The sequence below is a fragment of the Montipora capricornis genome, chromosome 3, assembly GCF_036669925.1.
Source record: "Montipora capricornis isolate CH-2021 chromosome 3, ASM3666992v2, whole genome shotgun sequence".
NCBI classification, from domain to species: Eukaryota; Metazoa; Cnidaria; class Anthozoa; order Scleractinia; family Acroporidae; genus Montipora; species Montipora capricornis.
This window is the reverse complement of record NC_090885.1, coordinates 59,619,980-59,647,479: the sequence shown is the minus strand read 5'-3', so window position 1 is coordinate 59,647,479 and position 27,500 is coordinate 59,619,980. Positions and strand designations below refer to the sequence as shown.

At 40.3% G+C, this 27,500-nt stretch overlaps 2 protein-coding genes across 2 annotated transcripts in view; both read right to left on the bottom strand.

The window, feature by feature from the left end:
- The window catches only part of LOC138043538 (NFX1-type zinc finger-containing protein 1-like), a 62,340-nt gene extending 51,702 nt beyond the window's left edge, over window positions 1–10,638 (bottom strand). The window contains exons 1-5 of the mRNA XM_068889863.1: window positions 10,498–10,638; window positions 4,235–5,002; window positions 2,321–2,790; window positions 1,926–2,081; window positions 1,289–1,398 (exon numbers count right to left, since the gene is read on the bottom strand). Of these exons, the coding sequence (XP_068745964.1) occupies window positions 1,289–1,398; window positions 1,926–2,081; window positions 2,321–2,790; window positions 4,235–4,988 (1,490 nt within the window). The 5' untranslated portion in view covers window positions 4,989–5,002; window positions 10,498–10,638. The remainder of the gene's footprint in view (window positions 1–1,288; window positions 1,399–1,925; window positions 2,082–2,320; window positions 2,791–4,234; window positions 5,003–10,497) is intronic.
- A 2,225-nt stretch (window positions 10,639–12,863) lies between these two features.
- LOC138043537 (NFX1-type zinc finger-containing protein 1-like) overlaps window positions 12,864–27,500 on the bottom strand; it is a 47,792-nt gene continuing 33,155 nt past the window's right edge. Inside the window, exons 13-17 of the mRNA XM_068889862.1 lie at window positions 24,799–25,199; window positions 23,237–24,200; window positions 18,689–19,810; window positions 17,547–17,702; window positions 12,864–15,404 (exon numbers count right to left, since the gene is read on the bottom strand). Of these exons, the coding sequence (XP_068745963.1) occupies window positions 15,208–15,404; window positions 17,547–17,702; window positions 18,689–19,810; window positions 23,237–24,200; window positions 24,799–25,199 (2,840 nt within the window). The 3' untranslated portion in view covers window positions 12,864–15,207. The remainder of the gene's footprint in view (window positions 15,405–17,546; window positions 17,703–18,688; window positions 19,811–23,236; window positions 24,201–24,798; window positions 25,200–27,500) is intronic.

Genomic DNA, 27,500 nt, shown 5'->3' with positions numbered 1-27,500 from the left:
CAAATTGAAGCTTAAGTGCCCTTTTCACGGTTAGTTTTTCTTATTTTCATTACAATGTAATCCAACGTGGATGCGAGGCAATTTCGGGTTAAAACTACAAAATAGCCCGAAATTGCCTCACATACATGCTATATTATATTGTACTGCAAATGAAAAAAACTAACCGTGAAAACGGCTATTATCTCTCAAAATTGCGTGGTTACCCCCAATTTTCTTTTTGGATACCAAGAGTACTTACTGAGATCCACTTTCTCCGGATAGCTTTAAAACGCGCAAAAATACACCGGTATTAGTATGCATCACCAATAGGAAACCTGAGTATCTCGAGATGCGCAGAACGTATGCGTAATAACAACTATTATAGTAGGCGCCGTCCTTAAGTCTAAGCATTTGCTATCCGTTTCCAACAGTAAGGTAAGTGTAATGGTTAGCATTATTTTTTGGTGGGGTTAACTGCAGCTGTTTATCTTTACTAGAGGACTGGAGTATGTGGAAAACTTTATGACATTAATTGCCTTAATTCGCGGAATCAATGTCAGTGATGTTGAACTTGGGAAGAGGAGAGCAAGGGGTATCTTCGTGTCGCTAATCAAAAGCGCTGTCCATCTAATTAAGGCGCCCCTAACCCCAAAATATTTTTTTCGCTAAAATGAATCTTTGTACCTGCTCGAAACGCATGCGGCTTTTTTCCTTTTTCTATCTAATCCTGCCTTTTTATTGGCTTCAAAACTTGCGAAAAACCAAGCATCTTCTGTTCACGACCGAGTCAGAAGGGGAGTGGGTCTATTCCTGATATGACGTCACAAACTGATTTACATCGCATTAACTCTTTGTAAACATGCATGCAAAGTAGATTGTGACGTCAAATCAGGAATAGACCCACTCCCCTTCCGACTCGGCCGTGAACAGAAGATACTTGGCTTTTCGCAAGTTTTGAAGCTTATAAAGAGGTAGGATTTGTTAGAAAAAGGAAAAAATGACCGCAATGCGTTTCGAACAGGTGCAAAGATTTCTTTTGGCGAAAAAAAATTTTTGGGGTCAGGGGCACTTTAAGTGCATTCCCGGAGCATCTCTAAGTAAACCTAAAACCATTGGGTTCTCTTAAAAGTCAGCCAGACGTAATATAATGGGCTTGGATGGGATGGGTTGTGAGACAGAAAATGCAATGAAACTGAGCAAGATGGAATTATAAAAGGTGGAATAGAATGGAAGGAGACAACAGATGGATAACGAAATCGCAATGGAAAACTAGTTTGCTTTTGAAAAAAAAAGTCAATAGATAGCATACCGACTTTCTTCTCTCATGATGGGCGTGAAGTCAAAAGTCACTCGTTCACGAAATCTGTTCCTCAGATACGCCGGTGCTTCAACTTCTTTCTCGCAATTGACAATATACTTCTGTTTAATAAAACAAACACAGAAATCCGATCAAGAATGCTGCAGCCAACTCGACATTCAGAATATTATTGAAAATTTAAAATTACAAGTCACAAAGATTCTGTAAATAAAAAGGGAGGTCCTTCTTTTTATGCGATGGTTCTACGGTTCCCTTTCAATATTGAGTAGGCCTTATGCAATTTCAGTCCATTCTCTATAAGAATTTTGAAATAATCATTAAAACTTGTAAGGGTGGCTTTGCCACGCCAAATTAGCTTCTTCTCTCCAGTAGAGCGAATAATTGCCTCTAATTAAATATTAAAAAAAAGCAAACATGCACATGTCATCCAATGCGCTGGAGTTCACTTAAATAAAACTATATTACTGTTACGGAAGGTAAGGGTGGAAATTGATTAAATTTTGAAAATAAATAGGCTCTTTTTTCCTCAAAATCGCGCACCTAATACATGGAAAATTTTTTCTCCACCACTTTGCCCGAAAAACAGCGAGGCTCCCATGACATAGCCCCTTGACTGAGTATCCATTACCTGCAAAGGAAGATGCGCTGGATCAACTTCTTTTAGTCCCTCCAGGATGTGGCGATACGCTTCAAAGTACACGGTGCTTTCTACCATTTGGTACACGTCTCCTGATTCAAGTCTCAACATATCAGATAGATTAATGAACTGTATCTGCACTATTCCCTAAAAATAGGAAAAAAACTCTTTACTAAACTTATAGTTCTGCTAAACATAAAAGCCCCCTTTAATCTAACCTTTGTGCCGTTACAAAACGATAGTTGACGTTTTGACCAAAAGAAACACGTCGTGAAGTTTGTCAAAATTGAGTTTACGTCTGCATAGCTGCTGCACATAAGGGTAGGTATCGGGAGGAGTCGCCGAGCGATTTATTGGAACTATTGGATATATTATTAATTAATCACCTGTTGGAGGTCTTTAACATCGCGATTAGCCACAGTGGCAAAGACAAAACTTTCAAACTTGTCCTTTGACAGACACATAAGCGAGCCAAAGATCAGTCGCTTGCTGTTCTCCCAGCGGACATTCCTCAGCCTAGTATTGTCAAATTTGACTTTGTACTGTAATCCGTTTGATGTACAGATAGGATACAAAATTTGGACGTCTTTATACACGCGGATGTCCTGCAAGGCACCAATCTTAGGAGAACCGATACGTTCCAACAGCTGCGCGATCCCTTCACGGAGAGGCCTTACGAAGTCTTCCCGAAGGAGCCGAAATTGAACGTCTAAATAATGCTCTGAGCTGTTGTAGCTCCCGTCTACTTTGTTCCTTCTGAGAAAGGGTCGCTCTCCGGACAACACGTCCGCTTGAGTTGGAACAACGCTAAGCGTCCGAAAATCGTCCGGCGGGTTGTCATCATCATTCAGTCCAGCTAAGATAGGATGGAAAGTTTGTCAGGGTACATCTTTCATCAATTTGCATTAATTATCTAAGTGATAGACAAGTGCAAAATGAGGAGGACACATGTCTACAGACACCATAAGAGTTTGGAATTCTCTCAACTTTGTTTCGCTTGCAGTTGAGAAGGAGAACGAGAACGATAATGATGACGATGATGATATGCAATGTTTAAAAATTTTATCGGGGTTTAAAAACAAGAGGCGTAGCCGAGTGTTTTTAGACCCGATAAAAAACGTGCCTGCGAGTTTTTTGAACGGCTTAAAAACATTCCACAAAGAGCGTGTCCCTCTGGACTCAAAACAATGGTTCAAATTGTGAGAGATGAATATTAGCATACAAGAAAAACAAGCTATGCCTTATTAGTATCACCCAACTAGTGGACTAATGCAAATCCTGCATTTGGATTGGCTACGCTACTAGAGGACTATTAGTAATAGTCCTCGAGTAGCGAAAAGCGTGAGGCTTTCTTTCGTTTTATTCCCAAATAAATATATTTTCAACTTGCATTTGCTAACTTTATTACTGCCTTTTCTGTCCGACTAGTTGGGTGATACTAAAACAATTAGACCCTTCGCCCTCAAGGGCCACGTAGCCCTTGCGGGCGCTGTGTCCACCCGTAGCCCTTGCGCGCCTTGGGCGCGCGCGCGGAGCTCCGCTAATAATGCATTTCTAATTATTTTTATCGGATAGAGCCAAATATGGGGCTCTCTTATCTCATATTCTTTTGCTTGAAAAGAATAAACTAGTATACTGATGCCACTTTCAGAGGGAAAACCTCAGAAACTTGTTACATTTAGTTCTAAATGCTTTCGAAATGCAGATTTTTTTATATTGCCATTCATGTGAAGCGATCCCCTTAAAGTAGTGCTTGTAGGCTTACCGTTACTACTCGAAGCAAATTAGCAACCTTTGTATTGACTTATCCGTTCTGACGAGCGTAAAACAGAAAAAAATTCAACCTCTGAACCAACTGCGCATGCTCGCAACTGAAAACTAATATATGAGCTGGTACTGCAATCTAAGGGTGGTTGTCATTTTACACACTGTAACCTGACACTCGACTAACGGCCGTAATGCCGCCTTCTCATATCACATTGAAGTTGAGGATTGAGTGTATTACTTTTAGCCTGTACCAGGCTCTCAGTTGGTGAGGACGAGCTAATTAAACGAAAAAAATGGTCCGGATCGAGACGGAAAAAGCGAGCGCGAGGAGGAGTACGATCCGAACCATTTTTTCGTTCGTCCCCACCAACCGAGAGCCTGGAAGTGGCAAAGGCAGTTTAGCTGCTTATTCAGTTTAAAGCTGCTTTTTGGAGTGTATTTAATCCAGCCAAACTTGTTCTGAAGGCTTTTCCGCCGGGGGAAGGGCGGGCTCTGGAAAGAAGCTTGCATTCATGGAAAAAAGGAAATCATACCATCTCTCCGTGGTCTTCTTCTCGATTGCTTTTCCTCCTCCCGTTTCTTTAAGTCTTCCGCCTTTTGGGTTCTTAGTTTAAAGAGCTCTTCCGCGTCCTTTAAGAGAGAATTTCTATCCACCTGATTTCCATCTATTTGTTCCGTGTCGGATAAAAACATGACTCCACAATACAACTCAGCCACTGGAAGATCGGCATAGCAGTTCGGGAATCTCCGGAGCAACTCATTCATGATTTTTATGACATTGTTTAAAAACGTAGCGATGTTTGTGGCAGGCATTCTGCAAGCACTTATCCTATTAAGGAACGTTCTTAGGTGGAGTGCAAAGAATGGGGATTTCGGTAGTAAGTTTAATAGCTTAATAAGGTATTCCTTTGAGCTGCAAGCGCACGCTTTGGCAAGGATGCTTGTGATCAGAACGACCATGTCATCCTTCATGCCCGACTGTTGGAGCAAAAGTTCTGTAGCAGGAAAACATCGGGTGGATGTTAAATCAAGAACGATTTCATCAGGGGCTTTCGTATCCAGCTCCTCTAGTGCCTTGAATCCAAGCCTAACTTGGTAAGGTCGTCCTTCTCCACTTCGCCCCCCTCTTCCACGAGTCGCTCCTCCGCGCCAACCTCTTCCACGCCCCCTACCTCTGCCTCCGACTGTACCACCCCCGAAGGAACCTAAAGAGTGAGGTCGGTTAATAAGGCCAGTGTGGCGTCCTTGCTCACGTGCGACTGCGCCCAGGGCTTGCCAGTTGTCCATCAACAGGATATGGTCTATGGAAACAAAACGAATAAGATAATCGGATATGGGGCGAAAAGAGTTCAAGTACCTTTTGAGTCGATATTTTTGTCATTTTGTTTCGAAAAGCCTAGTATGGCTTGACGCTCTCAATTCACTCATCTTTTTTCTGAGGTATCGTTTTCACATGCGATCCATATTTCGAACGATTTCTCTCGACAAGTATGGGCCTTATTCGCACGGCGGCCGTATTGGCCATAGACAATGATAGATTTCGTACCCTGGGCTGCCTCGAGTTTGGGAACGAGTTTCAGTGGGGCAAAACAAAAGTTTTTAATCCCTGCATGTGCAATGCAGAGATGCATGAATAGCGATATTTCTTGTTTACAAACATTGACGTCACATTTATTTTGATATTCAAATTTGCCAACCACGGAACAAAAAAAGTCATTGTTTCAACAGCCAATTAAGTTCTGGTTGGCATATTAATAACAATGGGTGACGTAACGATTAATTTTGAATTCATAGCGGAAAAGTTCTAACATAAACTAGTACTAGGTCGGAAAAAACAGTCACTCGAGAGGGACTCCTGGAAGAATAGCTTTCACGGTTAACGGTTAAAAAGTTGCCTTTTCGCGGCTAACGGTTTTTTTCCCGTCACGGTTAACTTATATGAAAAACAAAGAAACGTTCCTTGATGAAAATGGAACTAAACTGTATTTTTGCTTTTTGGGGTTCTCTGTACACATATTTTTGGGGTACACATATTGAATAGGCCACTTCGGAAAATACCATAATACTCTTGTTTGTCCCCCCAAATTTTAAATAAGTATTGTTTTTGTTTCCTCTTGGGACCATTGTAAGTTCCAAGAGAAACTGGAAACAATGCTTATGCAAGATTTGGGGGGACAAACAAAAAAGTATTATGGTATTTTCCGAAGTGGCCTTAGAATAGGTCATTGGTCATCAACAATGCGACTTACATTTTGTCAAGACCTCCAACTGGGTCGTTATTTGGGACTTGTTTTACAGAATGTCAGAGAGCAGGGCAGAGGGGGTAAAACGGTGTCTAGTGTTCTGCAGTCTCTAAATATTTCGAAATACTCTCGATCCCACTTTTCAAACTTGAAAACAAATCACGCTAAATGCTTTTTTTTTTTTATCACGGCTAACAGTTCTTTTTTTTTGGTAATTTTCACGCATAACGGTTACTAACTTTTTTTTGTTTCACTGCTAACGGAAAGCCCACTGAGACCCTCAAATCAAGGTATATTAGTTGATCGCTCATAGTCAAGGTTTCTGTGACAAGAGAATTAATAATGGTAATTGAACTGAGTGGAGTGCAATTTGGTCTGAAATCATACGTGTGATTTCAAAATCGAACGAGCGCACACCCCTTGCTCGTGTTGTCCCCAAAACCTAAAATTTGGGGATTTCACGTTGTTGTTCAGTAGAGTATGGCAAATGCACGGAAATTCGTAAAGCGCCAGTATTTTCCCTTTCTTAACCAATCATATTTTTGCTTTTTGACGTTGTCGTTGCCGCAGCCGACGTCTTTGCTTAAATTCCCTAATTCCGCACGGGCTACCCAAGTTCAATCTTCGACTTTTAGAAATTGAATGTAATACCAAGAGACCCGAAACAAAGATGTGAGAAAAAAGGCGATAACATTTCCTCACCTTTCTTCCCCTGTGTAATAGCTTCTGATCGGTTGTTTTGTCGATTCATATCATGTCGATCTCTCTTTATATTAGATCGAGAAATTCGCGGCGCACATTTTTAGATCCGATTTCTCACTTTTGGTACCCTCTAGTCGATGCGTACGTATGAATCCCACAACAATTTTTACAAGTTAAGCTTAGTGTGCCCTAATGACATTCTTATCGCACTGGTTCGTTACATCACACCACAGGACTGTATTATAGACTCAACCTTACATAAGTATCACTCGACACTCAAAACTCAAATCTCTCAAAAAAGAAAAAGAAACATCACGTGTTCTTATGACGTCATGCAAGAGCGGAAGGCACACTCAGGCTTCGTGTAATTACTGAGTTGCCAGTATGGCAATCCCAGTAGGAAAATGGGTAATTTTCTGGGGTTTTTTTTTATATATATTTTTAATTTTTTTTCCATGTTGGTAAAAGTCTTGCCTGTCACTCCCCTGTTAAGTGGTGTCTTTATGCATAGAGTCTTCTGTGCGTATTTTGTTAGGTTTGAGGGGGGTGGGGTAATGCGTAGATTTCTCTGGTGCACACAGGAGAACATTTAATTAAGCTGCAATGCCGTCGAAAAATTGTAACGCGAATGAAGCTAAAGAATGAAACGTCAACGGGATAAACAAGACAGGCGGTGAAAAATAAATATCTGGAATCTTAAAAGCGACCAGTAATGGACTTCGACAACAATCTTTCGCACGTCGAGCCAAAATCAAAATGAGCTGTATTTCTAATATTTTGCCAAGTGTGCTGTTATGTACAACACTGAAACCAAATGAAAATTCTCTGGTAACTTATGGGTTCAACAAAGACAGAGAAGGAATCGAACACCTTAAGTGGACCTGTGATCTCTGTTGTCTGGCTATTTGTATTTATTTCCACTCAACTCTGCACAGTCTTCCGGTAACAACTGGAAATTTCACTAATTCTTGTCAGTAACCTTCTATGGCGTCGAAAGTCATTGTAACAAGAAGGGCGTTTTAGTGGATCTTTAAACAAAATATTCCCTCATGGAGCTCAGGAATGGAAAGTCAACTGGATGAACAAGACAGGAAATAAAAAATAAATATCTGGAATCTTTAAAGCGACAAGCTATGGTCTTCGACAACAAATTCATTTTTCGCCGTAACAGTGAGCTTTGTTTCTAATATTTTACTAACTTGGTATTATATACAACACTGAAATCAAATGGCAAAATGTTTATGGATTTAAAAAACATGGAAGGAATCGAACGCCTTGAATGCATCACAGTGTTTACTAAAGTCGCATCTAAGTTGTCTGGCAATTTACAATTATTTTGTACTCAACTCTGCAAAGGAAAAAAATTGGAAATGTGACAGTGAAGAAATTATTTGAATGAAAGCTTTTTGTCTCATTTGTGCTTCATTATTTACGGTCAAGGTTCTTTCGAAAGGATTTGATGTGAACTGTCAGAAATTTATTCAATTGCATATGCTTTGTGACACGGATTGTGTCTTGTTTGCACGCACGCAATTGAAATAGGAAGGGTTTTTGTTCTCTCCTAGCAAATATGTTGTTTGCTTCAATAAATTTTTCGCTGGAAAAGGTTTTTGTGAGATTTCCAGCCTTTGTGAATTTATTATCATGTTGTGTAATTTTCGAGCTTAACAAATTTGCATACGTGGGTTGAAATGTGCTACGGGAGGATTTTTGTGGTAGTGCACTGTAAGCAGCGAGTGCATAAGTCACGAAAATAAACAGTTCTCTTGGAAGCTTGCTTGAGTTTCGACAAAATGAGCCCCAAAATCAGCAAAACGTTGTGACGCTGATGAATAATAAAGTAGCTGCTATTTCCAAAACGATTGAATTACCTGGTGATAAATAACCTCGTATTGAAGAGTAAACTTTTGACTTTGCAGAAACAATGGTCAACCTCAAGAGTTGGGCGATTGTGATCTTTGTGTTGAATTCGCACATTTCTTGTCAAACTTTATAACACTTGAACGATAAAGAAAACTAACAAAACAAAAACCCGGGTATCTTGCCATCATTTGACACAGATGCTTCACTGTTTCGCGAGTAAACACGCCGCGGTAACTTGATCACGGCGCCCGCTAAATTCGATATCACTTTCGATTTTGTGATTTACTTGTGCAGCCAAAAGTACAATAACAAAATTGAACGTAGCAAAAATCTCTCAAAATGTTTTTCGCTGATGGTAACTTCGCGGTTCAAAATGAATATTGTTTTCATGGTAACTTCGCGGTTCAAAAAATTAATATTGTTTTCATGTCGTAAATATTGTTGCTGATGGCAAAATATTTATTTACTTTTGCATCAATGTTTGTTTTGCATAAAGAAAGATAACAAAATCTGTACCTTGCTTAGTTCGCATTTTTGAGCGTTAAAATAGAATTTTCGGTTCTATGCTTCTGTTACAAAGTGGTACATCTTTTAGATCCAGATACTAACCCAGCCGGACAGGGAAACTTCAGTGAACTTTTGTATTACAAAGCTGTCAGACGCTCCCGAGTGCACGTTTAAACTTGTGGTGAAGAGAAGTTGTGAGGAATCAACATGTCAGCCTAGAAGCCAATGTTTCTCGATTCCCTTTTATTTTTTTTTTCACCTTTCTGGGTTTAGTACTTTGCTAGTAACCACATGTCTTCTCAGGGGGGCTATTTACCTACGACTTCTACCATGGCACTACAATGATATACAATACCAAAACAATATCGTGTACTATTGGAGCTACATATTAAGCAAAGACAACTTGAATCTCCTGGAAGACAAAACGCACCTCAGTTGACAATATGGAATAAAGCGCTGCGTTACTGTGAGCGTTAGCCCTACTAATGGAAATGGGCCCATTTCCATTAGTAGGGCTAACGCTCACATGGTTCATATGGGGTAGAAACCTAGCACTTCACATTACACTCTAATCAGTAAAGTCTGTTCAAAATATAAGTGCTACACGGCCAACGTTTGCAAAAACGTACTCCTTCCTCGTATTTTTTTCTAAAGACGACAGGAATTTTTTCTTTCTGACAAACGATTAATAGGCTGGTAGCCAGGTTTTTAACCTCAGAAAAAGATCTGTTTAGTTGCATGAACTTGTGAGCCAAAGGGCCTCTGCTGGCTCTACCTCTGAGTGACCCCTTAAATGGTCTTAATGACCCCCTACTTGAAAAAAATGACTGGAACGCTACAGTTCAATACCACCCAACTCAGTCCCTTCTGTTTTTGAGCAAGACGTCCCACAGGCAACCCAGTGTACGCTCATGGGGCGTCTAGTTCTTGTAAATCTGAACCGAATCGAAAGTGAAATTATGCAGTTTCGGTTTACTAACCACGTTAGCGGGTAAGAAAGGGGACGACATTTTATTTCATCAGACACAGATGAGGTGTTTCACTTTACTCTAGGCTTGGTTCCTTCTTCATATAATCGAAATTAAAATAATCAAGAAACTGAGGAACAATGAGCTGTGGAAATTGCGCCATATAAGAATATCTAATGTATTAACTATTGTAGTAAAACAGATTTTATTTCTCGACGAGTGAGCTGTAAACGTATGACCGAACACGAAAATCGTACTTCGCTGGACAAAATAAATAAATGCTATGCTCGCAGAATATTCATATGATTGACTGTCGGAGGATGGCGACTGAAATAAATGACCAAACATGTGTTAAAGCAAACAAGTCTTAAAGCGTTTTTGAAATCGCTAGCAACTGGAGAGGAAGTGTTTTCCTGAATCAATTACAAGGATCGTTCGAATTGCAGGGGTTGAAGTAAACCAAGCTTACAACATGATAAGCTTATTATTGATGATTACTAAATTATAGTTTACCTGCGAATGGTCGCGAAAATTCGAGTTTCCACTGTAGATTCTGTCAGATCGATCAACTCTGTCAATCAGTGATGTCCGCAAAGAGCTATATAGTCTGTAAAAATTGGTTCGAATCTTTTTAAAAGGCTGCAAACTTTTCTTTTCACTATGGAATTTCCCCAAGGAAATACATATTTTTTTGCGGAGAATATATTTATACAATACTTTTAGCCAATGAACTGTGGCCACCTTTTCTGAGAAATCGAAATTGGATTTCCGGGAAGTAAAGAGAATAACTGTGACGTGCCTGTTCACATTTTTATGATACAACTTATCTTGTGACTTTAATAAGGGGCTATATCAAGGAAGTGCAGTTTATTTTGTTTAGTTTTGCCAGAAATTACTTTTAAACAATCAAACTCAAAGCATCGTGACAAAAAAAAAGTCTGTTGAACAATTTAAGGTGGTTTAACAGTTTTTAATTCCCCATTATCTTTTAGATATTTTTGCAAGAGTCAAGGTAAACCACAGAAGAGTTTATTTTCGCATTTTGGCTAAGGTTGCTGTCTTGCTGTGGCAACGGGGCTGGTTAAAAACAAGGCTCAAAAAATGGTTTTTGTTCATTTCAAAATACCACAGTCGTTAGATTTCTACATGATTTGATGGAAAGGTGTAATGTATTTGCGTAAACTGAGACGCAAGACTTTGTGGAGCCCGTCCATTCAGGCCGAAGAAAAACAAAGGAGACTAACGTTACGCATGCGCCTCATCACCCCGAAGAACATGAGAAATGGCGGATGTAGTGCTATTCATCGCATGTTTCCAAAAGGACGTCACACAATGAATGCAAAGATGATGAGTCATTTGAAATACTTCAGCATTACCTTATCTTTATGACTGATATTGTTTCAATACAACGGGAAATACGGCGAAGGATCACAAATCAAGTGAAGATGGCGAGTCAAAAGTGTGGCGATGAACTGGCAGAACTTGCAAGGAGCAGAGGATAGTTTTGCCTTCCTGGCGTTGATTTTCCTTATTTAAGAGACTTCAACTCAGAATGGAGTGCTTTTTAATCATAAAGTAAGTCGGATTTAAAGTGAAATGTGAGGTTACATTCACAAATATGGGTAAACGATAAATCAGCTAACAAGATTTAGTAAATTTTCAGCTCCGACTATTGCATTTCTAGCTTTTTGATTGGCTAAAAGACTCCGACTATGAGGCAATAGTCGAAGTTTCACGTCGTATGGAAAATAGTGCGCCAAGATGCTCTTTCCGGACGCTTTGTAAAATTGTCAGGCGTGGTCACACAGTCGCCGCTTCAAAGTTGCTCTACTATCAGTCTTAATTCCGTTCCTTTATGATTATCAGGAGTTCAGGTAACTCTATATCAAAATTAAGAATGCGGTCATGCTGTGTTAAGTGTAAATGAATTTGAGAAAAATGTCTAAAATTCCGTCAAACTTAGTTTTTTTCAAGTGTAACTTGACATAACCCAGAACGCCATTTTTCTCCGTTCAATTCCAAATGCATTTTGGATAGTTCCTCTCAGTTTGGACAGGTAAACGGAAGATATTGAAAAGTTGAAAAATCTACTTTTAAATAGTTATCTTCTTTTTGGTAAATTGTATAGCCAAAGGTTATGAAATAGTCCAGTTTCGAGTTCGCCATGACCGATGAATAAAAGCACCGAGAGCTCATTTTTACAAGGTTAGCCTCCACCTAAAGTGAACATATTCACAAATTCCAGCGAGATGACCTGTTAACTTTACAACTATTTCTATTGGTTAATTTTCAAATTTCGGGTATCTTTCCTGCCGGTTTTTGTGAATATTTTACTTTACGTCGAGACTAACCCTGTATCAATGTGTCATTGGTGTTCGTATTCAGCGGTAACTCGGTAAAATTCGAAAAGGGACTATTGTTGCGGACATTGTTGTCGAAACGTGCGTAATAGTAAGAAGATTCCAAGATTAAAAAGTAAAAAAGAAAGCAACTTAAAGTGAAGGGTGATGTTTAACCCTTCGCAATAATGTCCACAGCAATTTCATATCCTTGGGCTATGCTAATTTACCAACTTAATCAGGCCATTGACGTCGAGACATACCCACGAATGCTAAACTGAACAAGAGCTTGGCGGACCGTGTGTTCACAGTTAAAACTGACTGAAAATCTGGAGAGAGAGAGCGAGAGAGAGATAGAGCGGGGGGGAGAGGGATCATGAGCAGACATGAGATCAATGGCTTTGGTAACGAGATGGTAAATGACGCTTCTGTAGGAACATTGTGACCCCATATAAAGCAATGATTCGTAAACAAGCTTCAGTCAAAAGGACCTTTCCCATTTCACTGATGAAAGTTGACATAGAGATTTAGCAAATCGGATCCAGACCTCTCACTTTATTCTTCCAATATCCCGAGTTTGACTGCTTACAGATACGTCAGAACTAAATGCTAACCATTTGAGATTCTCCGACAAAATATATACTGTTGCCCATCTTCTACCAAGTTCAGCGATTCTTTAATTTTACAACGGTGGCTGGTCTCCCGAACGTGGGGACAATTCTATCGTGATATTATTTCGAAACTGTGCCTTACGTCACTCTCTTTGAAGATTGTCAAAGAGTTCCATGCAACTTAGGAATATATATAAATAATCTGAGCCGAATCCTCACCTCTGGAGAGGAGAAGAGTAATTACATCTTTATTTTTAATTGTTCTTTTTTTTTTTTCCCCGAGAGGTTTTTAGTGTCGATATTCTCTACGGCCCTCGAGTTCAGCACACATTACTACTTTTAAGAAATTCTCACCTTTCTCAGTAGTTTCTGAGAAATGTTCTTCGGTCTTCCTAAAAATCTATGTTAAAAATCCATATTACAATTCCCCTGTTAAAATATGGACAAAACTCTAATGACTAAGGCTTCCTTCCCAGCGTTGTTTGGTCAAGTCTTGAAACTGAAAAAGATACTAATACAGAAATGATACGAGTTTCTTGTGGTGAATTTGTTACATTTTTCCGCTTTTGACACTAAACACGTCCTCACCATAATTACTCGCTCGGTCGATTTGAAATAACTCGCCCAAAAGTAATATTAAGTGACTGTTTAAAATGATAACAAGTATAAAGTACCCACTGCTTAAAGCAAAGGAAAAGACAAAACACTAAATAAACTTCCTTACTCGCTCGGTCGATTTGAAATAACTCGCCCAAAAGTAATATTAAGTGAAAATAACACAAACAGCGGTGATAAACATTGTATTCCAACACATTTTTATAAAACTTGACGTTTCGTATGCTAGTCAACACACTTTTTCACCGCTGTTTGTGTTATTTTCCTAATGAAGCTACGATGGCCTAAGAACAAGAGTTTATACGATAATATTAAGTGACTGTTTAAAATGATAACAAGTATAAAGTACCCACTGCTTAAAGCAAAGGAAAAGACAAAACACTAAATAAACTTCCTACTTGAAAATTAATTTAGTTAAAATTGTTATTTACGATGCAGAGTGTTCATTGTGACGTTTGGAGTTCATATTGAAAGCGAAATTATTGAACTCTATTCATATCAGTTGTTATTCAAATGTGTCAGTCAATAAAAAAAAAGAAAGAACTGACGGCTTAGGTTGGCTCATTACTCGTCACTCATCTACGTGTGCGGGGCATAATGCCACAATGTCAATAATACGTTCACAAGTCGCTTATGCAAACAACGACGTCTGCAGATTCAACTGCAGATTCCCCTAAACATGTCTTCCTGTGCAAATTACTCATTTCGTATAATGCGACGACGGGTCGCGGAGAAAAGTACTTCGAGCGCATTGTCATGGAGTCTGTATTAAGTTAAACAATTATCGAAATTGAAGAGGTTAACAGACATTCTTCTGTCATTCAAATATACTAATCACAGGAACAAAGGAACTTTGTTTCGGCAGTCACTGAGGTTCTAGTTTTCACATTGCACAATAGGTGGCGTCATTGATATCTTCAACACTGAAGTCTAAGCACGACGTCATCAACGAAAAACTACATATGCTATACTTTAACACTTAAAATGATAAATTGTAAAAACATACAAACTACACTTATGCGAACGCGTCCCCGTCATCTCCGCGCAGTAAGTCAGCCAGGTAAGAGGTGGATTCAGAGAAAACTCTAAAAAGCCGAAGTCTGTTACCCGTCCCGAAATGTTTGGGACCCGAAAAAGCCATTTACGAAACGGCCATCCGTTTGTTCAGATAGGCTAGCCTCTTAACATGTTTTCAAGATGACGAAAGGCAAAATCATGATAGTGGACTTTGATGACTTAGAATTTCTCTGTTCTTTAGTTTCAGAGGAAATTGTGACACCCGAAAAAGGCCCGAGAACATTCGGGACTGAAACGGGGACTGGGGCCCGTTTCTCGAAAGTCCCGAAACTTTCCGGGCTATTTTTGGGTGTCGAAATTCCCCCTGTGTCTCAAGAACGGAGAGGATTTAAGTCGTCAAACTTCACTGTCATTTTGCTTTTTGTTACCTTGAAAACATGTCAAAAAAGAAGCGGTTGGCAGTTTCACAAATGGCTTTTCGGGACTTTCGAGAAACGGGCCCCTGATCCGACAAATCAAAATGAAAAACTTTAGAACGTGCCTTGAAACAAACTATCACGGACCCTAGCTTGACTCCTTCAGATTCACTGTGCGTACTCCGCCTGTTTTAACGTCGGGAAACTGTTACAAATATGACAGCATCAATTGAAGTCACGCAAGTCAAAGTTGTTGATATTGGCTAAATTAGAAAACGCAGCGTAGCGTGCGCCATCCATTTCACTGGCCAATTGGTTATCCGCTCTCAGTTGGTGATTCTGTCCTCCAATAGATGAGCCGCACTCTGGACAGCGGCCTTCTTCCATAGCTCCACCGCACTCTGTGATGCAGTAAATATGACCTAGGATCAAAAATACAAGCTCTTGCTTCAGCCATAAAGCTCTCTAGATGCTCCACCCACTTGCATCCAGAAATACAAGTAGTTAGATTTATGCCCAATTTTGATATCCAACAAGCAGTATCCCGTAAAGTTTAAGTCTATTTCCAACAATAATTGAATGAAAGAAATGTATTTAGTAAATTTCAGAGTTGAACAAAGAGTTTGGATTTGTTTTCGACTGTCCCGGATTCAACTCCACCACGCTTTGTGAATAGCCAAGTGGCTGCCTCCTGCCAGTTGGGGTTCTTGATCATCTTTATGTTAAGTTTGAATTGTTTCTTTCAGATCGTTAAAAGTGGAGTGCCTGTAAACTAGCTTGATAGCTAAGTGCTCTACCCGCTATAAACAAAGCATTTACATTTTTTTAAAAAGGTAATGGCACAATTTGTAACGCCTATCAAAATCGGCAAGCATCTACTCTCTTGCATTCTGGGCATAAACGAACGCTGCAGAGGGATTTGAAAAATCCGAAATACGCCAGCTTTTTCACGAGGCAAAATCACCGAGAATCTTCTTGCTCGGTACTTCTTTGCGCTGAAACCCTACTTGGTCTTATTCCAATGTAATTCCTCTTCCGGCGTATTTAAAGAACGAGCCACACCCGTGTACAGAAGAGAGCTTTAGTCATTATTTACCTGTGTATTGAGTACTGTGAGACCCAAAGCACGGTAGAGCGGCAATTCCCACTGACAGTATTAAATTATAATCAAATTGTATGTAATAAGACATTTAATTCCATCTTAAATGACGAAGAAAATCACGTAATAGGCACTTTGATATAAAGAATTGAAAAATAGACCGGCGTTTCAGAAGTACATTTTTAATGAGCTCGTGCCTGGAAAATAATGTTGCATAGTTTTAAAATTCCCTTTTATGTCGGGTAAATATATCATCAATGATTAGTATATACATGTATTTCGCAACAGATATAACTTTTTAATATAGTTAAAACTGTAAATACGCAATTCAGCCAATCGGCTGCCAGGTAGCTATGTACTTCTCACTTTGTAACAGACGCAGCATATGGCACATATTTGACTGATTCGAGAAAGGGTTATCCTAGAGGTCTTTGGTGTCGTCTGCTGTATCACACCCTCCTCGAACGGCGTTTAGAAAAGCCATAGAGCTTACAATTGAATTGTTCCATTTAGTCGGAACAGTAGAGGGGCTTTTAAGAATTCTTTTTGTTTGGTTTCCCGCATGTGCCATGCATCGCCTTTTCACATTATATTTAAGCAATAGAGGACGTTTTCCGTGTTTCCATAGCCTTATCTGAACACGAGGGGGAGTTGGGGGAATTTGAGACAGTTATGCAAACCAGAGACGCAGTCGAGGGTTTGCATAACTGTCGAGAATTCTGCCAACTTCCTCGAGTGTTTAGATGAGGCTATGAAAACACGGAAAAAAAGTCCTCTATTGCTTTTATAAAATATTTCTCGAAGATAATTCGACAAATGAAGGAAACAAATGAAGGAAAATTCTTGATTGAAACAGATTCTCTTGATACACGCTCATATTTCCTACCAGCCAATCAAAACGCGCACCTGACAACACATAACCAATCAAAATTCGTGTGATGTCACAGCCGTGTTTCCATATTCTCATCTAAACACAGCTATTGAACAATGAGAGTGCGCGTAATATCCTTATTATATTATAATAGGGAATCGAACACTTTGTCGGAAATATTTCGCAAGAAGTCAATTCAATAGACCATATTCGTATACTCAGTATTGGACTATAACTAGCTTGCAATGGAGGCTAATGTGGGGAAATCTTTTCAAATACAAATACTTTTTAAGATATTTCCCCGCATTAGCCTCCATTGCAAGCTACTTTGAATCCGATACTGAGAATACGAATACGGTCTATTAATTAATTTCTTTTATAATAAATTTAATTCGAACAAATTTTCAATTGTATCTGATATTTACATTCTTGTCCGATTGTATAGACAGTGATTTTAAAACTATCCATGACGTTATGCCTTTAGCTAACCTAGAAATCACAAAATTATCCCGAAAGATTGTAATGTAGTTTGAAACTTGACTAAGAAATATATAATAAAATGATATTCTTTTTTCTCCTTAAAACGTTGCGTACCTTTAGGACACTTGAACCAATGTCCTTGTGTTAAGCCCATAGCTTTGACAATCAGATCTTTTTCTTGCCGAGTCACGTCCTGATAGAACACCGTTAGATTATTCCGCTCCCTGATCCTCTTAATGTGATTGGTGTAGCGCTCTCGGTCATCTTTGCCTAAAAATTCATGAAATTAATGGCAGGTTGGCACCTCAAATGCAAGCATTTAAACATTTCACACAAATCGGCGGGGAGGATAACATTTTAGCTCCTTTAAGCAAATTTCTCGTAATATGCTTTAAGTGACTATTTTATCTTTCACAAAAGGAGCGAAGAAAATAGTTAAACGCTTAACGTTTAAACTCTCATAAGAATCAAATCACATGTGCCAGAATTAACAGTCACGAGAAAGTTAACTTTCAATTGACGTTATTTCTATTGTTTTCCCTTTGTCTTTGGTTTGGTATGTGTTCCTTGCTTTTTAGGGCCCGCCCACACTAATGCGTTTTCAAAAGCCTCCAGGTCCCTGAAAACGGATAAAAAATCTGCGTCCACACTAGCGTTTCTACATCCTATTCGGCTGTCCATACTAGAGACTGAAAACAGAGATGTAAAGATGCGTTTTTGTTACCAGGCTTTAGTCTTCGTCTGAACGCGCGGGAAAGTGAGGCATGAAAATGATTATGACGTCACGCGTATTCAAAAAACTCCGTTTTCACCATCCAGTCTAGAGCGATAGACCTCCGTTGTCAAGTCTCCACTTTCAAAAGTGTTTTTGAAAACCTCCGTTTTCGCGGAACTTCGTTTTTGAAAACATCCGTTTTCGATCGTTTTAGTGTGGACGGTCATATACAAACGGAGGTTTTGGAAAAAGCATTAGTGTGGACGGGGCTTTAGTTTCGATCATAACATGCAAAAAACAGGTTGGTGTAAAACGTTGCCTTCTACGCAGGCCCTTCTTGAAGTTCAACGCGAACTACCAAAAAAGCGTAATGATGATTTGAGAGAAGTCTGGGCACGAGGCAAGTGAAAAGTGCTCTGACAGGAAATACCAAGATAAAATTTAGTTTGAATAAGATTGGATCATATGAAAAGAAAATAAATAAACAGGTAAGGAAAACCAGAGAAACCAGTCTAAAACGAGTGAAATGTGTCAGTCTTACCGATGACCTTTCCTGAATCCAGTTTTCCTTGCATTTGATTAAGTAACGATGAATAAAAAACATCCAAACTGATGCCCCGAACTTTAATTTGCATCTTAAGCAATTTTACGTCAACAGCGAGCTGTGTTCGGTACATCTCTTCGTTGAGTTCCTCCAATTCTTGATCGCTGAAACGAACGCGAATTCCCATTACACGCTTCCGAAGTTCCTCCACCAGGTTTTGAAGATCTTCTTTAGTTTCCAGTAGGACATAAACCAGGTGGCTTTTTGTTGCTCTCTCACTGTCACTTTCAATTCCCTTTTCAATCTTATCCTTAAGCGCCTGAAGAAAACACAAAAAGCTGATCTGGTTCTCGTAAACGTTCACTTGTTCATCGGTAAGGCTGGAGTGTTCAAGCGCCTTCGTGAGTTGCTCTTGGTCGTCGGGAAATTTCACAATGTTTCGAGTCTTCAGTCTTAGCCTGCTTACTACAGCTCTGCGCTGCTCTTCACCTAGCAAGATCTTTTTCTTTATCTTTTCGAAGTCAGCCAGGATCTTCTTAATGATGTTGCCGTACCTCAGGCTGGTCCGAATGGGAGTCAAACACTTTGGGCAGCGCTTAAGCTGTACATCAACAGCTTTTCCATTGTCGGTTTCCTGTGCTTGATCCATCCAATGATCCATCCTTTCTACTTCAATCAGGTGACCACAGTCGTCTAACTCCACGAATCGTGCATTCGGCTCGTCTTCGGTTCCGAAGAAAATCTCTGTGACTTCGTCCTTGTGACACTCGCGGCATTTCTTGGGGCACTTTTCCCCGCAAAGACCAATGCATAAATGCTTGCAAGGGAGGCGTTTTTTGCAAGGTTGATCACAACGCTCACGATTGCAAGGCTCGAAGCATAGCTTGGTGCATTTGTGATGCTCACATTTCCAGATGCACGGCTCATTGCAGGGTTTGCAAGGTTCACCGCATTTCTTCTTGCATTTACTGTGTTTGCAGGAGTTTCCGCAGGGCTCCTTGCAGGGTGGACAGTTTTTGGTACAAGGCTCAGAGCAGTTGTGGCCACAGAAAAGGGGTCGGGCACATACAGATTGGCATGGCTTATGAACACGGCCCCGCAAACAGCTACTGCAGGTACCTAAAGTATATTAAAATGTAAAGAAGGATTAAACATGCACTAAAAGAGGCTCATTAATTTAAGACTTCTAACCCTTTGAAGAAGTCAATTCTTCCCCAAAGTTCTTCGTTTACCAACAATATTTCTTCTACAAAGAATTTGAAGTGATTTGAAAGGTACACTTCCTGCATCAAGCGTTTAGACTGCGAGATAACGCGTAACTTCTAGTTCAAGACTTTCTCAATTATTTAAAACAAGAAAAAGTGTAATGAGCCATCCTAGTGACTTGGCCCTTCGAACAACATGATACGACACGTTTCACAATGGATCACTCCCTCTGGCACAAAAGAACAAAGCTCACTGTGAGAGTTGGTTCACTGGATATACTTTAAAGCCCTGGCCAAACTATCGAACGAAGTTGGATTCAACGCTCCACTGATTTTGCTCGATCCAACATTGTTCGACTGTTTGGCAGCCCATGTTCAGTGGAAGATGTTCTTCCAACACTTTTTGTTCGATCTAGTGTTGGATAGAGTTTGCTTTGATCAAACATTACGCCCAAGAATCCTGCTCGACGCAACAATGTTGCAGTGTTTTGCCACTCTTCCAAAAACTTTGTGTCCTGAATCGAGTCACGTTCATGCTGCTAGCCAACCACGAATCGTTATCTTATTTCTAGCACATTTGCAACAAGGGTGGCGGACAAGGACGAAGAGGACTTCATGATCATTGATGAATAGCCAAAAAATTTAAACAGCGCGTATCAAGCAAGGCCATATCTGAGGGACACTTTTAGTCCCCTTTATCGTGATTGCTTTCTTTGGAGAGTGTTTAAAATTTCTGCAAATTGATCTGTTGTCATTCTCATCATCTCGTATACGGGGATGTACCTTGCAGCGAACGTAAACTGTTCTACACGTTCTCTTTAAATCATTCTTTAGTCTGTTCTCGTTTGTATCGGTCATTTCCGTCCTCCAAAAGCTCGAGTGGCACAAACGCTACGAGGGGTTCTGGTTACAGTTTTAGCGACATATTTTCAAATTTAGCGTCAACTTGAACTTGAATTCGTCAAGCAATGTTGGACAGTGTTTTGCCACTACCTTAACAGACATTGACAACCAACTGATGCATGTTGGATCCAAATTTGTTGTACAGTTTGACCAGGGATTTAGGGATCTTTAGCAACGACGACGGGAACGGTAACGAGTAAGTCATCTCATAACATAATTCGCTTATTGTAATCACTTCGCGACTATTCCAAGCTTTCTAACATGACAATGGTGTGGCAGTCCCTAAAGAATGAAACCAATATGAGTCACGCGTAATTTAGGGGAGAAAACGAAAATTTATCTCCGAGTGCTGACGTCCTTTGGTTGTTTCACGTTGTTATTTGCTGGCGACGGCAAAGAAATGGACAAAAATGAAAATCGCACGTGTTTTTGCCCACTAAATATGCAAAATTGTGACGTTCTCGTTGCCGTCGACGTTGCTGAAGCTCCCTAAAGCCTGGTTTTCACTAGCGACGCATGCACAAGCACAAGCATAAGCAGCTTATGCTAGTGAAAACGAACGTCAACATAAGCATCAAAATCACCCACAGCGTCTGCCCTTTTGTTCAAATTCTTAGAAGCGGGGAATCTGGAGCGAATGCTTTAATTGGCCAGACGTAGCAAAGCATAACCGCAGGCACCTTTTGATCCTTGTGCTTGTCTCATGCTTGCGTCAACCCCGTTTTCACGGTGAAATAAGCTCTCTTATGCCTGCACTTGTGCTTGGGTCGTAAGTGAAAACCAGGCTTTATGGCTGCAAGCCAGTACGTGTGGCACACCTTTTCCTTCAAGGTGTACCAAGTACCTCGCTCGGTTTCCAGGATGAAACTAGCTTTTGTTAACGATCATATGACAATTTTCAGCCCGGTGAGATCCAAAAAACAAGCCTGGCAAGAATTTCTTGATTTTCTTTGTTCAAGGAACCTCAAAATTCTTTTCACTTTACAAGGGGCCGGACAATCTTAAATACCAAACCGTTTCTTTGAACCCCTTCAAATAGTTATCTCTTGAGTCCCTTTACAGTAATTTTTTTTTTTTTTTTTGCCAAGTGTGCTCTATTTAAAATTTCTTTGTCTCGTTCGACTCACAACCATATTTGCTAAATCCCGTGACCAAAACAGAAAATGCCTAATTATGTAAGTTAACTATGTTTTTCACAAATTTTTAACGCAACAGTATGAGAACATTCTAACACAAAATCTGTAGCAAGGATTTGAAAATGCGATTTCTCAAAAGATTCTGACGTCATAAGGCCCTCCTCTGAAACTTTCTAAAATAGCAGTTCCATGTTTTATCCAAATAGAAATTCCATGCTAAAGTTTACGAAAAATGATGGGATGGTTCCCATCCGGTGAAAAAACTGCCTCCTCCTTATGATTTTACTGAAACGCACGACAGGGGACTGGGACTTGTTGTGCATGCGCCTTCTGATTGAAGTGATGTCAGATTTCCATTGAAAAAGTTACTTCAAAGAACCATCCATGCAACCTTTCTGTAGGGCTCTCGACTAAAAATCGTCCTTAACAACCATTGTCTTTATGTAGTTAAGAGCGACTTCCTTCCCGTTAACCAGGGGATGGAGTGTTTATATGGCAAAATTTCCAACCTTGTACCCGATATCTCGGCAAGCGGGTGGTCCACCCTCTCGTATGAGCTTACTGAGATTTATAGAAAGATTTTAACGGTGAGGTGCGATCTCCGGAAACCGGACAAATGACGGCAAAGAAAGGCACCAAACTGGAAAACACACGAGCAGGGGAATACAAAGGGTGGGAAGCTATTGTTCTTTCCCTGGTGAAATAAGCTGTTTAGTGGCGTCCTAGAGCGGTTTTCAATTGAATTTCAAAATTAATCAGCGAATTGCTTTGGTTTTGCATTACTTCACTTAGTGATTGGTTCACAGCTCTTACGCCATTTTTTCAACCAATCAGAAGTGAAACCAAAACCAATCGTGGCTTGCGCGTGCACATTTTCCCGAGCTTTGTGTCGGCTACGTGTAATTACTTCGAGTTTTGATTAGTTTAGTGGATTGTCTCCGCCCCTTGTAATTGGCCTAAGTAATTACTTTGGTTTTGGTTTTACGACACTCGATTGAAACTCGCTCTATTTCAGTTGGCGTTACCATCATCAACGTCGTTGAGTATGGTTACTCCGATTAGAGGAAGGAAAGGGAGTAGAAGCATGTCGACACAAATCTGCATGATTCCTCAATCATGTGATTCGCTCCATAGACCAAAAATGTTAATGCTTTCGTTCAAAGTCATTAACCCGTCTTTTGAAATTTTGGTGCACTTGTTCTGCTACATGAATATACTCCTAACTATATAACCCCTATAATGGACCGAAGTGAGTGCTAGACAGTCGTCTTGTTGGCAAACGTATACAAAAGCAGGCTTACCGGCACAGGGGTGCTCACACTTCAACGTTACACCACATGTCGCATTACAAGGAATATGCAGAGGATTTTCGTGACATTTTGCATCATTCTCGTGTCCACAGGGCCAGGTTTTCTTCACTTTGGCAGCACACTTGACTGTGCAATCTTCAGAGCACTTATTTTGGCATCGGTGCCCACATGGCAAAATCTTTTCACAAAGTGAATGGCATTTCACTTCAGAGGGATCCTTAAAACAAAGAACCATCTGGAAATGGCCACAATTGAGGACCTTCTCCACGGGTTGCATGCAGGGACCACATTCTTGGAAGCACCTTTTTTTACACTTGTGGTTGAGGGTACAGAGCGACTTCGCACATGGCTTGTTACATCTGTAGTCTTCGTGCTTCGGATCTGTTGGATGACAAGCCATTTCGCAAACATGACCACACTCTAGTCGGGTGTTGCAAGGCACTGTACATCCTCCCTCGGGTGCCTGCCTGAAGTCTTCCGCACGTGCTGCTTGGATCACGTTCTTCGGGTGATTCTGACAGGTGAGTGTCAAAGCTTTTCCAACATTTCCTCTTTCCTCCATGTCGTTTATAATATTGCACCACAATTCGCTCTTTTCCTTCAAAAGGCTGATGTTGCCGATGCAGAAAAACCCCTTTTTTGCTCGAGACAATGCGACACACACGCGGTTTTCTGTCTGAAGGAAGCCGATTTTTCCCTCTTCGTTGCTTCGAACGAGTGACAACAGAATTATGTCGTTTTCTTCGCCTTGAAAGTTGTCCACAGCGCAGACTCGTACTCCGCGGAAGAAATCTTTGGGCATTTCCTTCTTGAGCTGGATTAACTGCCCTGTGTAAGCTGTAAGGACTGTGATTTGTTCTCTGTCATAGCCTTGAAGGATTAGGTAACGACAAAGGGAAGCTAGGAACTTGGCTTCGTGTTCATTTGACCGGCTCATTCCCTCCTCCAGAAAATCCTGCAAAAGTAATTAATGAAATGTGCCTCGTCAAACGTTTTCCGAAGAAACTGTATTCGGATCGGTATTTTGTCCCACAAGGCACTTAGAAGAATTTCAAGAGTCCATTATCCAAGAGTAAGATTGTCCCCATCAGCGTCAGAAAAATGACTGTTTTAAAACAGAACCAAAACCAAACCCGTAACCAAGTTTTGCGGGAAAACAAACAATAGACCAAATGTTGTACCCAATTCAGATCTCCCGGGGTTAAGGTTGTTTGTGTAGCATTGGCATTTAAATGATATGAAAATGCCTGGAACAAAAGGTTTTATTCGGGTACAACATTGAATTAGCTGATTTAGTCTATTGTATATTTTCCCCCAAAACGTTTCTGACGCTGATGGGGACTAGGCCAATTTGGGGAAAATTTCACTCTTGGGTGATGGACTCTTGAGAATACTAATAAATAGGAAAATCATACAAGTGATTCAAGATAAAGGTAAAGCTTGATCTTAACGGCAGCTTAACGAAAAAAAGGTTAATGCACCGGAAACTATGGAACGTAAGATCCTTAACATTTAACTTGAATATTATAAAAGAAACAACAACCACCCCGTACCTCGCCTTGGTCATGATCCACAAAGAACATGTTGCCAGCCACGCCCTTTATATTTTCGAAATGTAACACAGATTCGTGGTTCTCCAACTTTGGATTAACATAAATGTGTTCCAACATTTTGGATATTTCTGGTCTCATTCGATGCTGTAAACGCAACCGCTCAAAAGGCATTCCATTGTTTACCATTCTCTCAAAGAGTGACACGTCCAGGTTATAGTGCTTTGCCAGATCAAACACCGTGGGATTAGGACGGAGTTGCTGATGGTCACCAATCAGAATCAAATGCTGACATCCGGGAGTCAAGGAAGTTACAATGTGTGACTCTAGTACTTCAGCGGCTTCCTCCACAATCGTTATTCGAGGCTTCAGCCTTTGCAAAATTCTGCGGAACTTTGCAGCTCCTAAATGATGCACGAAGATCAAAATTCAGTGCGAGTTTGATACATAATGGTAATGATGGTAATGAATTTATATAGCGCATTTTCTGGTTACATATTCAAATTCGCTTTACAAGCAATCCATCTATGGGTGAGATCGGACATCAGCATATACAGGAGCCGCTGGCAGCCGCTAACAGTCCATTAGCGATCTCGGCCAGCACACGAATGAATGAAATGAGGCCTGACAACAATGAAATCCCAACGATAAAATTCATCATAAAGGACTCCCAAAGAATATGACGATTGTGCAATTAAGGTGGCTTACTACAGTTATCCGAAGAAAAAATATCAAAATTTTGAAATCTGTGAAATTAAAGCAAAATGATGTCTCATGTGAAGTCTTGGTCACTGCAATTGATGTAAAATGTACTTTTACCTAACAAATAAATAGAAATCAGGGGAAAACGCTTAATATAGTGAAAGACTTCCTTGGAGGGGGGACTGAAAACTAGACACTTCAAAGGCCTTCTTCTCAAAACCTAGCCGTACAACCAGGGTTAAAATTTTGCGAATTAGTAAACAACATGTAGACAAAACCGTCAACATTTTTTCAAAAAGTTCTATTAGACAGTTTTTTAGTTATTATTACAAAAACAGACGAAAATCGACGTTTTTGCCATTTGTGAAAACCTGTCTGGCAGATTTAACTATTTATTTCTCTACATAATTATTTTTTCTCACTTCGGAAATCCTGAAATTTTGAGGTGGGGTTGTACGGCTGGTTTTCAAGAAAAAAACCTTCGAAGTGTCTCGTAGCCAGTACCCCCTCCAGGAGCTCGGTCACTATGTTTAGCATTTTCCCCTGATTTGCATTTATTTGTTCAGTAAAATTACATTTTAGATCAATTGCAGTGACTAACACTTCAGAAGAGACATCCTGTTGCTTTAATTTCACAGATTCCAAAACCTTGATCTTTTTCTTCGGAAAACTGTAGTAAGCCACCTTAAGTTATTAACCAAAAATAGAAAGCAATCTAAATCAACCAAAGACAAGAGACTGCTGATCGCAGTCGAGGGACAGACGAAGGCTCCTTTTCCACTAGCTTCTACCATATTTTCGACTAGGGTGGGCGCCATTTCTACCCGTTTCATGCACAACTTATCCCCCGGTAATACTGGTGCTCATTTTACCGACCTCAGCTGGATGGAAAGCTGAGTGTACTTTGGAACGCGCAGGGATTCGAACCCGGAACGCTGGCATCCTGCGTGTGAGCGAAAATCAACTACGCTACGGGTCCTATTAAATCAACGAGAAGGTTAAAATATGGTGTAATTTGAGAAGTAAAAGCAGTTGTAGTGTGACCATGTACACCTCAAGCTCCGAACGAGAAGAGCTCGTGCTGTTCCGTACATCCCTACAACACTTAACACAGAAATTACACGAGACCTAGGCTGGATAAATTAAAGTTAAACAATATTTTTAATGAGGAAAGGCTGGTCGGATGGCACCCCTTCAGAAGCTTAAGCTTAGGAAGTCAGTCAACGGCACCTGAATGAGGCTTCCCCTGTTCTTAAAAAAAAACCACTGGCTCCTTACATTGTTCCTATGAGTTACGCAGTGTTCCTTTCTAGTATTGGTAACTGGGTTTAGAGCCGTTCTTTTCGTTCTTCTCCGTCTTGCAAGATAAATTGAGTCCACCACGCACCAAAGTAATGCAGGCTCTCAAGGTCTGAACTAGCAGCGGCCTTACAATTATAAATACTCAGTGCTTCGTACGGAACACTTTCGGAGAAATTCGGTGGCTTTCATAAAAAAGGCGACGATTGTCGCGGCCGCTATCAGAGTTAACGGATAGCACTGAATTCCCTCTGGGCACTGTGCTTTGGCCTGCGAAAGTGAGGTAACCAGCAACAATGATACTAGCCAAAACGCGTCATTTCTTTAGGAAAAATCCGGATTATAGAATTATAAAACGTGTTCTCTGTTTCTTTACGACAACCTTGCAATTGATTTTGATCTAAAGAATCCATAAAAAGGATAGACCCTGTAGCTTTCCAGACGCGGTATGTGATTGGAGAACGAAAGAATAGATGATACAAAAGAAACAATGCACCTACTGTTGCCCTGATAACAAAAGAAGCTACGGGTCATAGGGACCAAGGAAAATAGCAGTATGGAATAGCTACAGGTTTTATGAGAATCCGGACTTTAATTTGGAAAACCATGAACCTTAGCCTTTTGTTTAGATTTCTAGGAATTAGCAAAGCGTACGTATGGTCAGCGGAAGAGGCGCATCCGTGCATGTAAGGAAGTGCTTACAC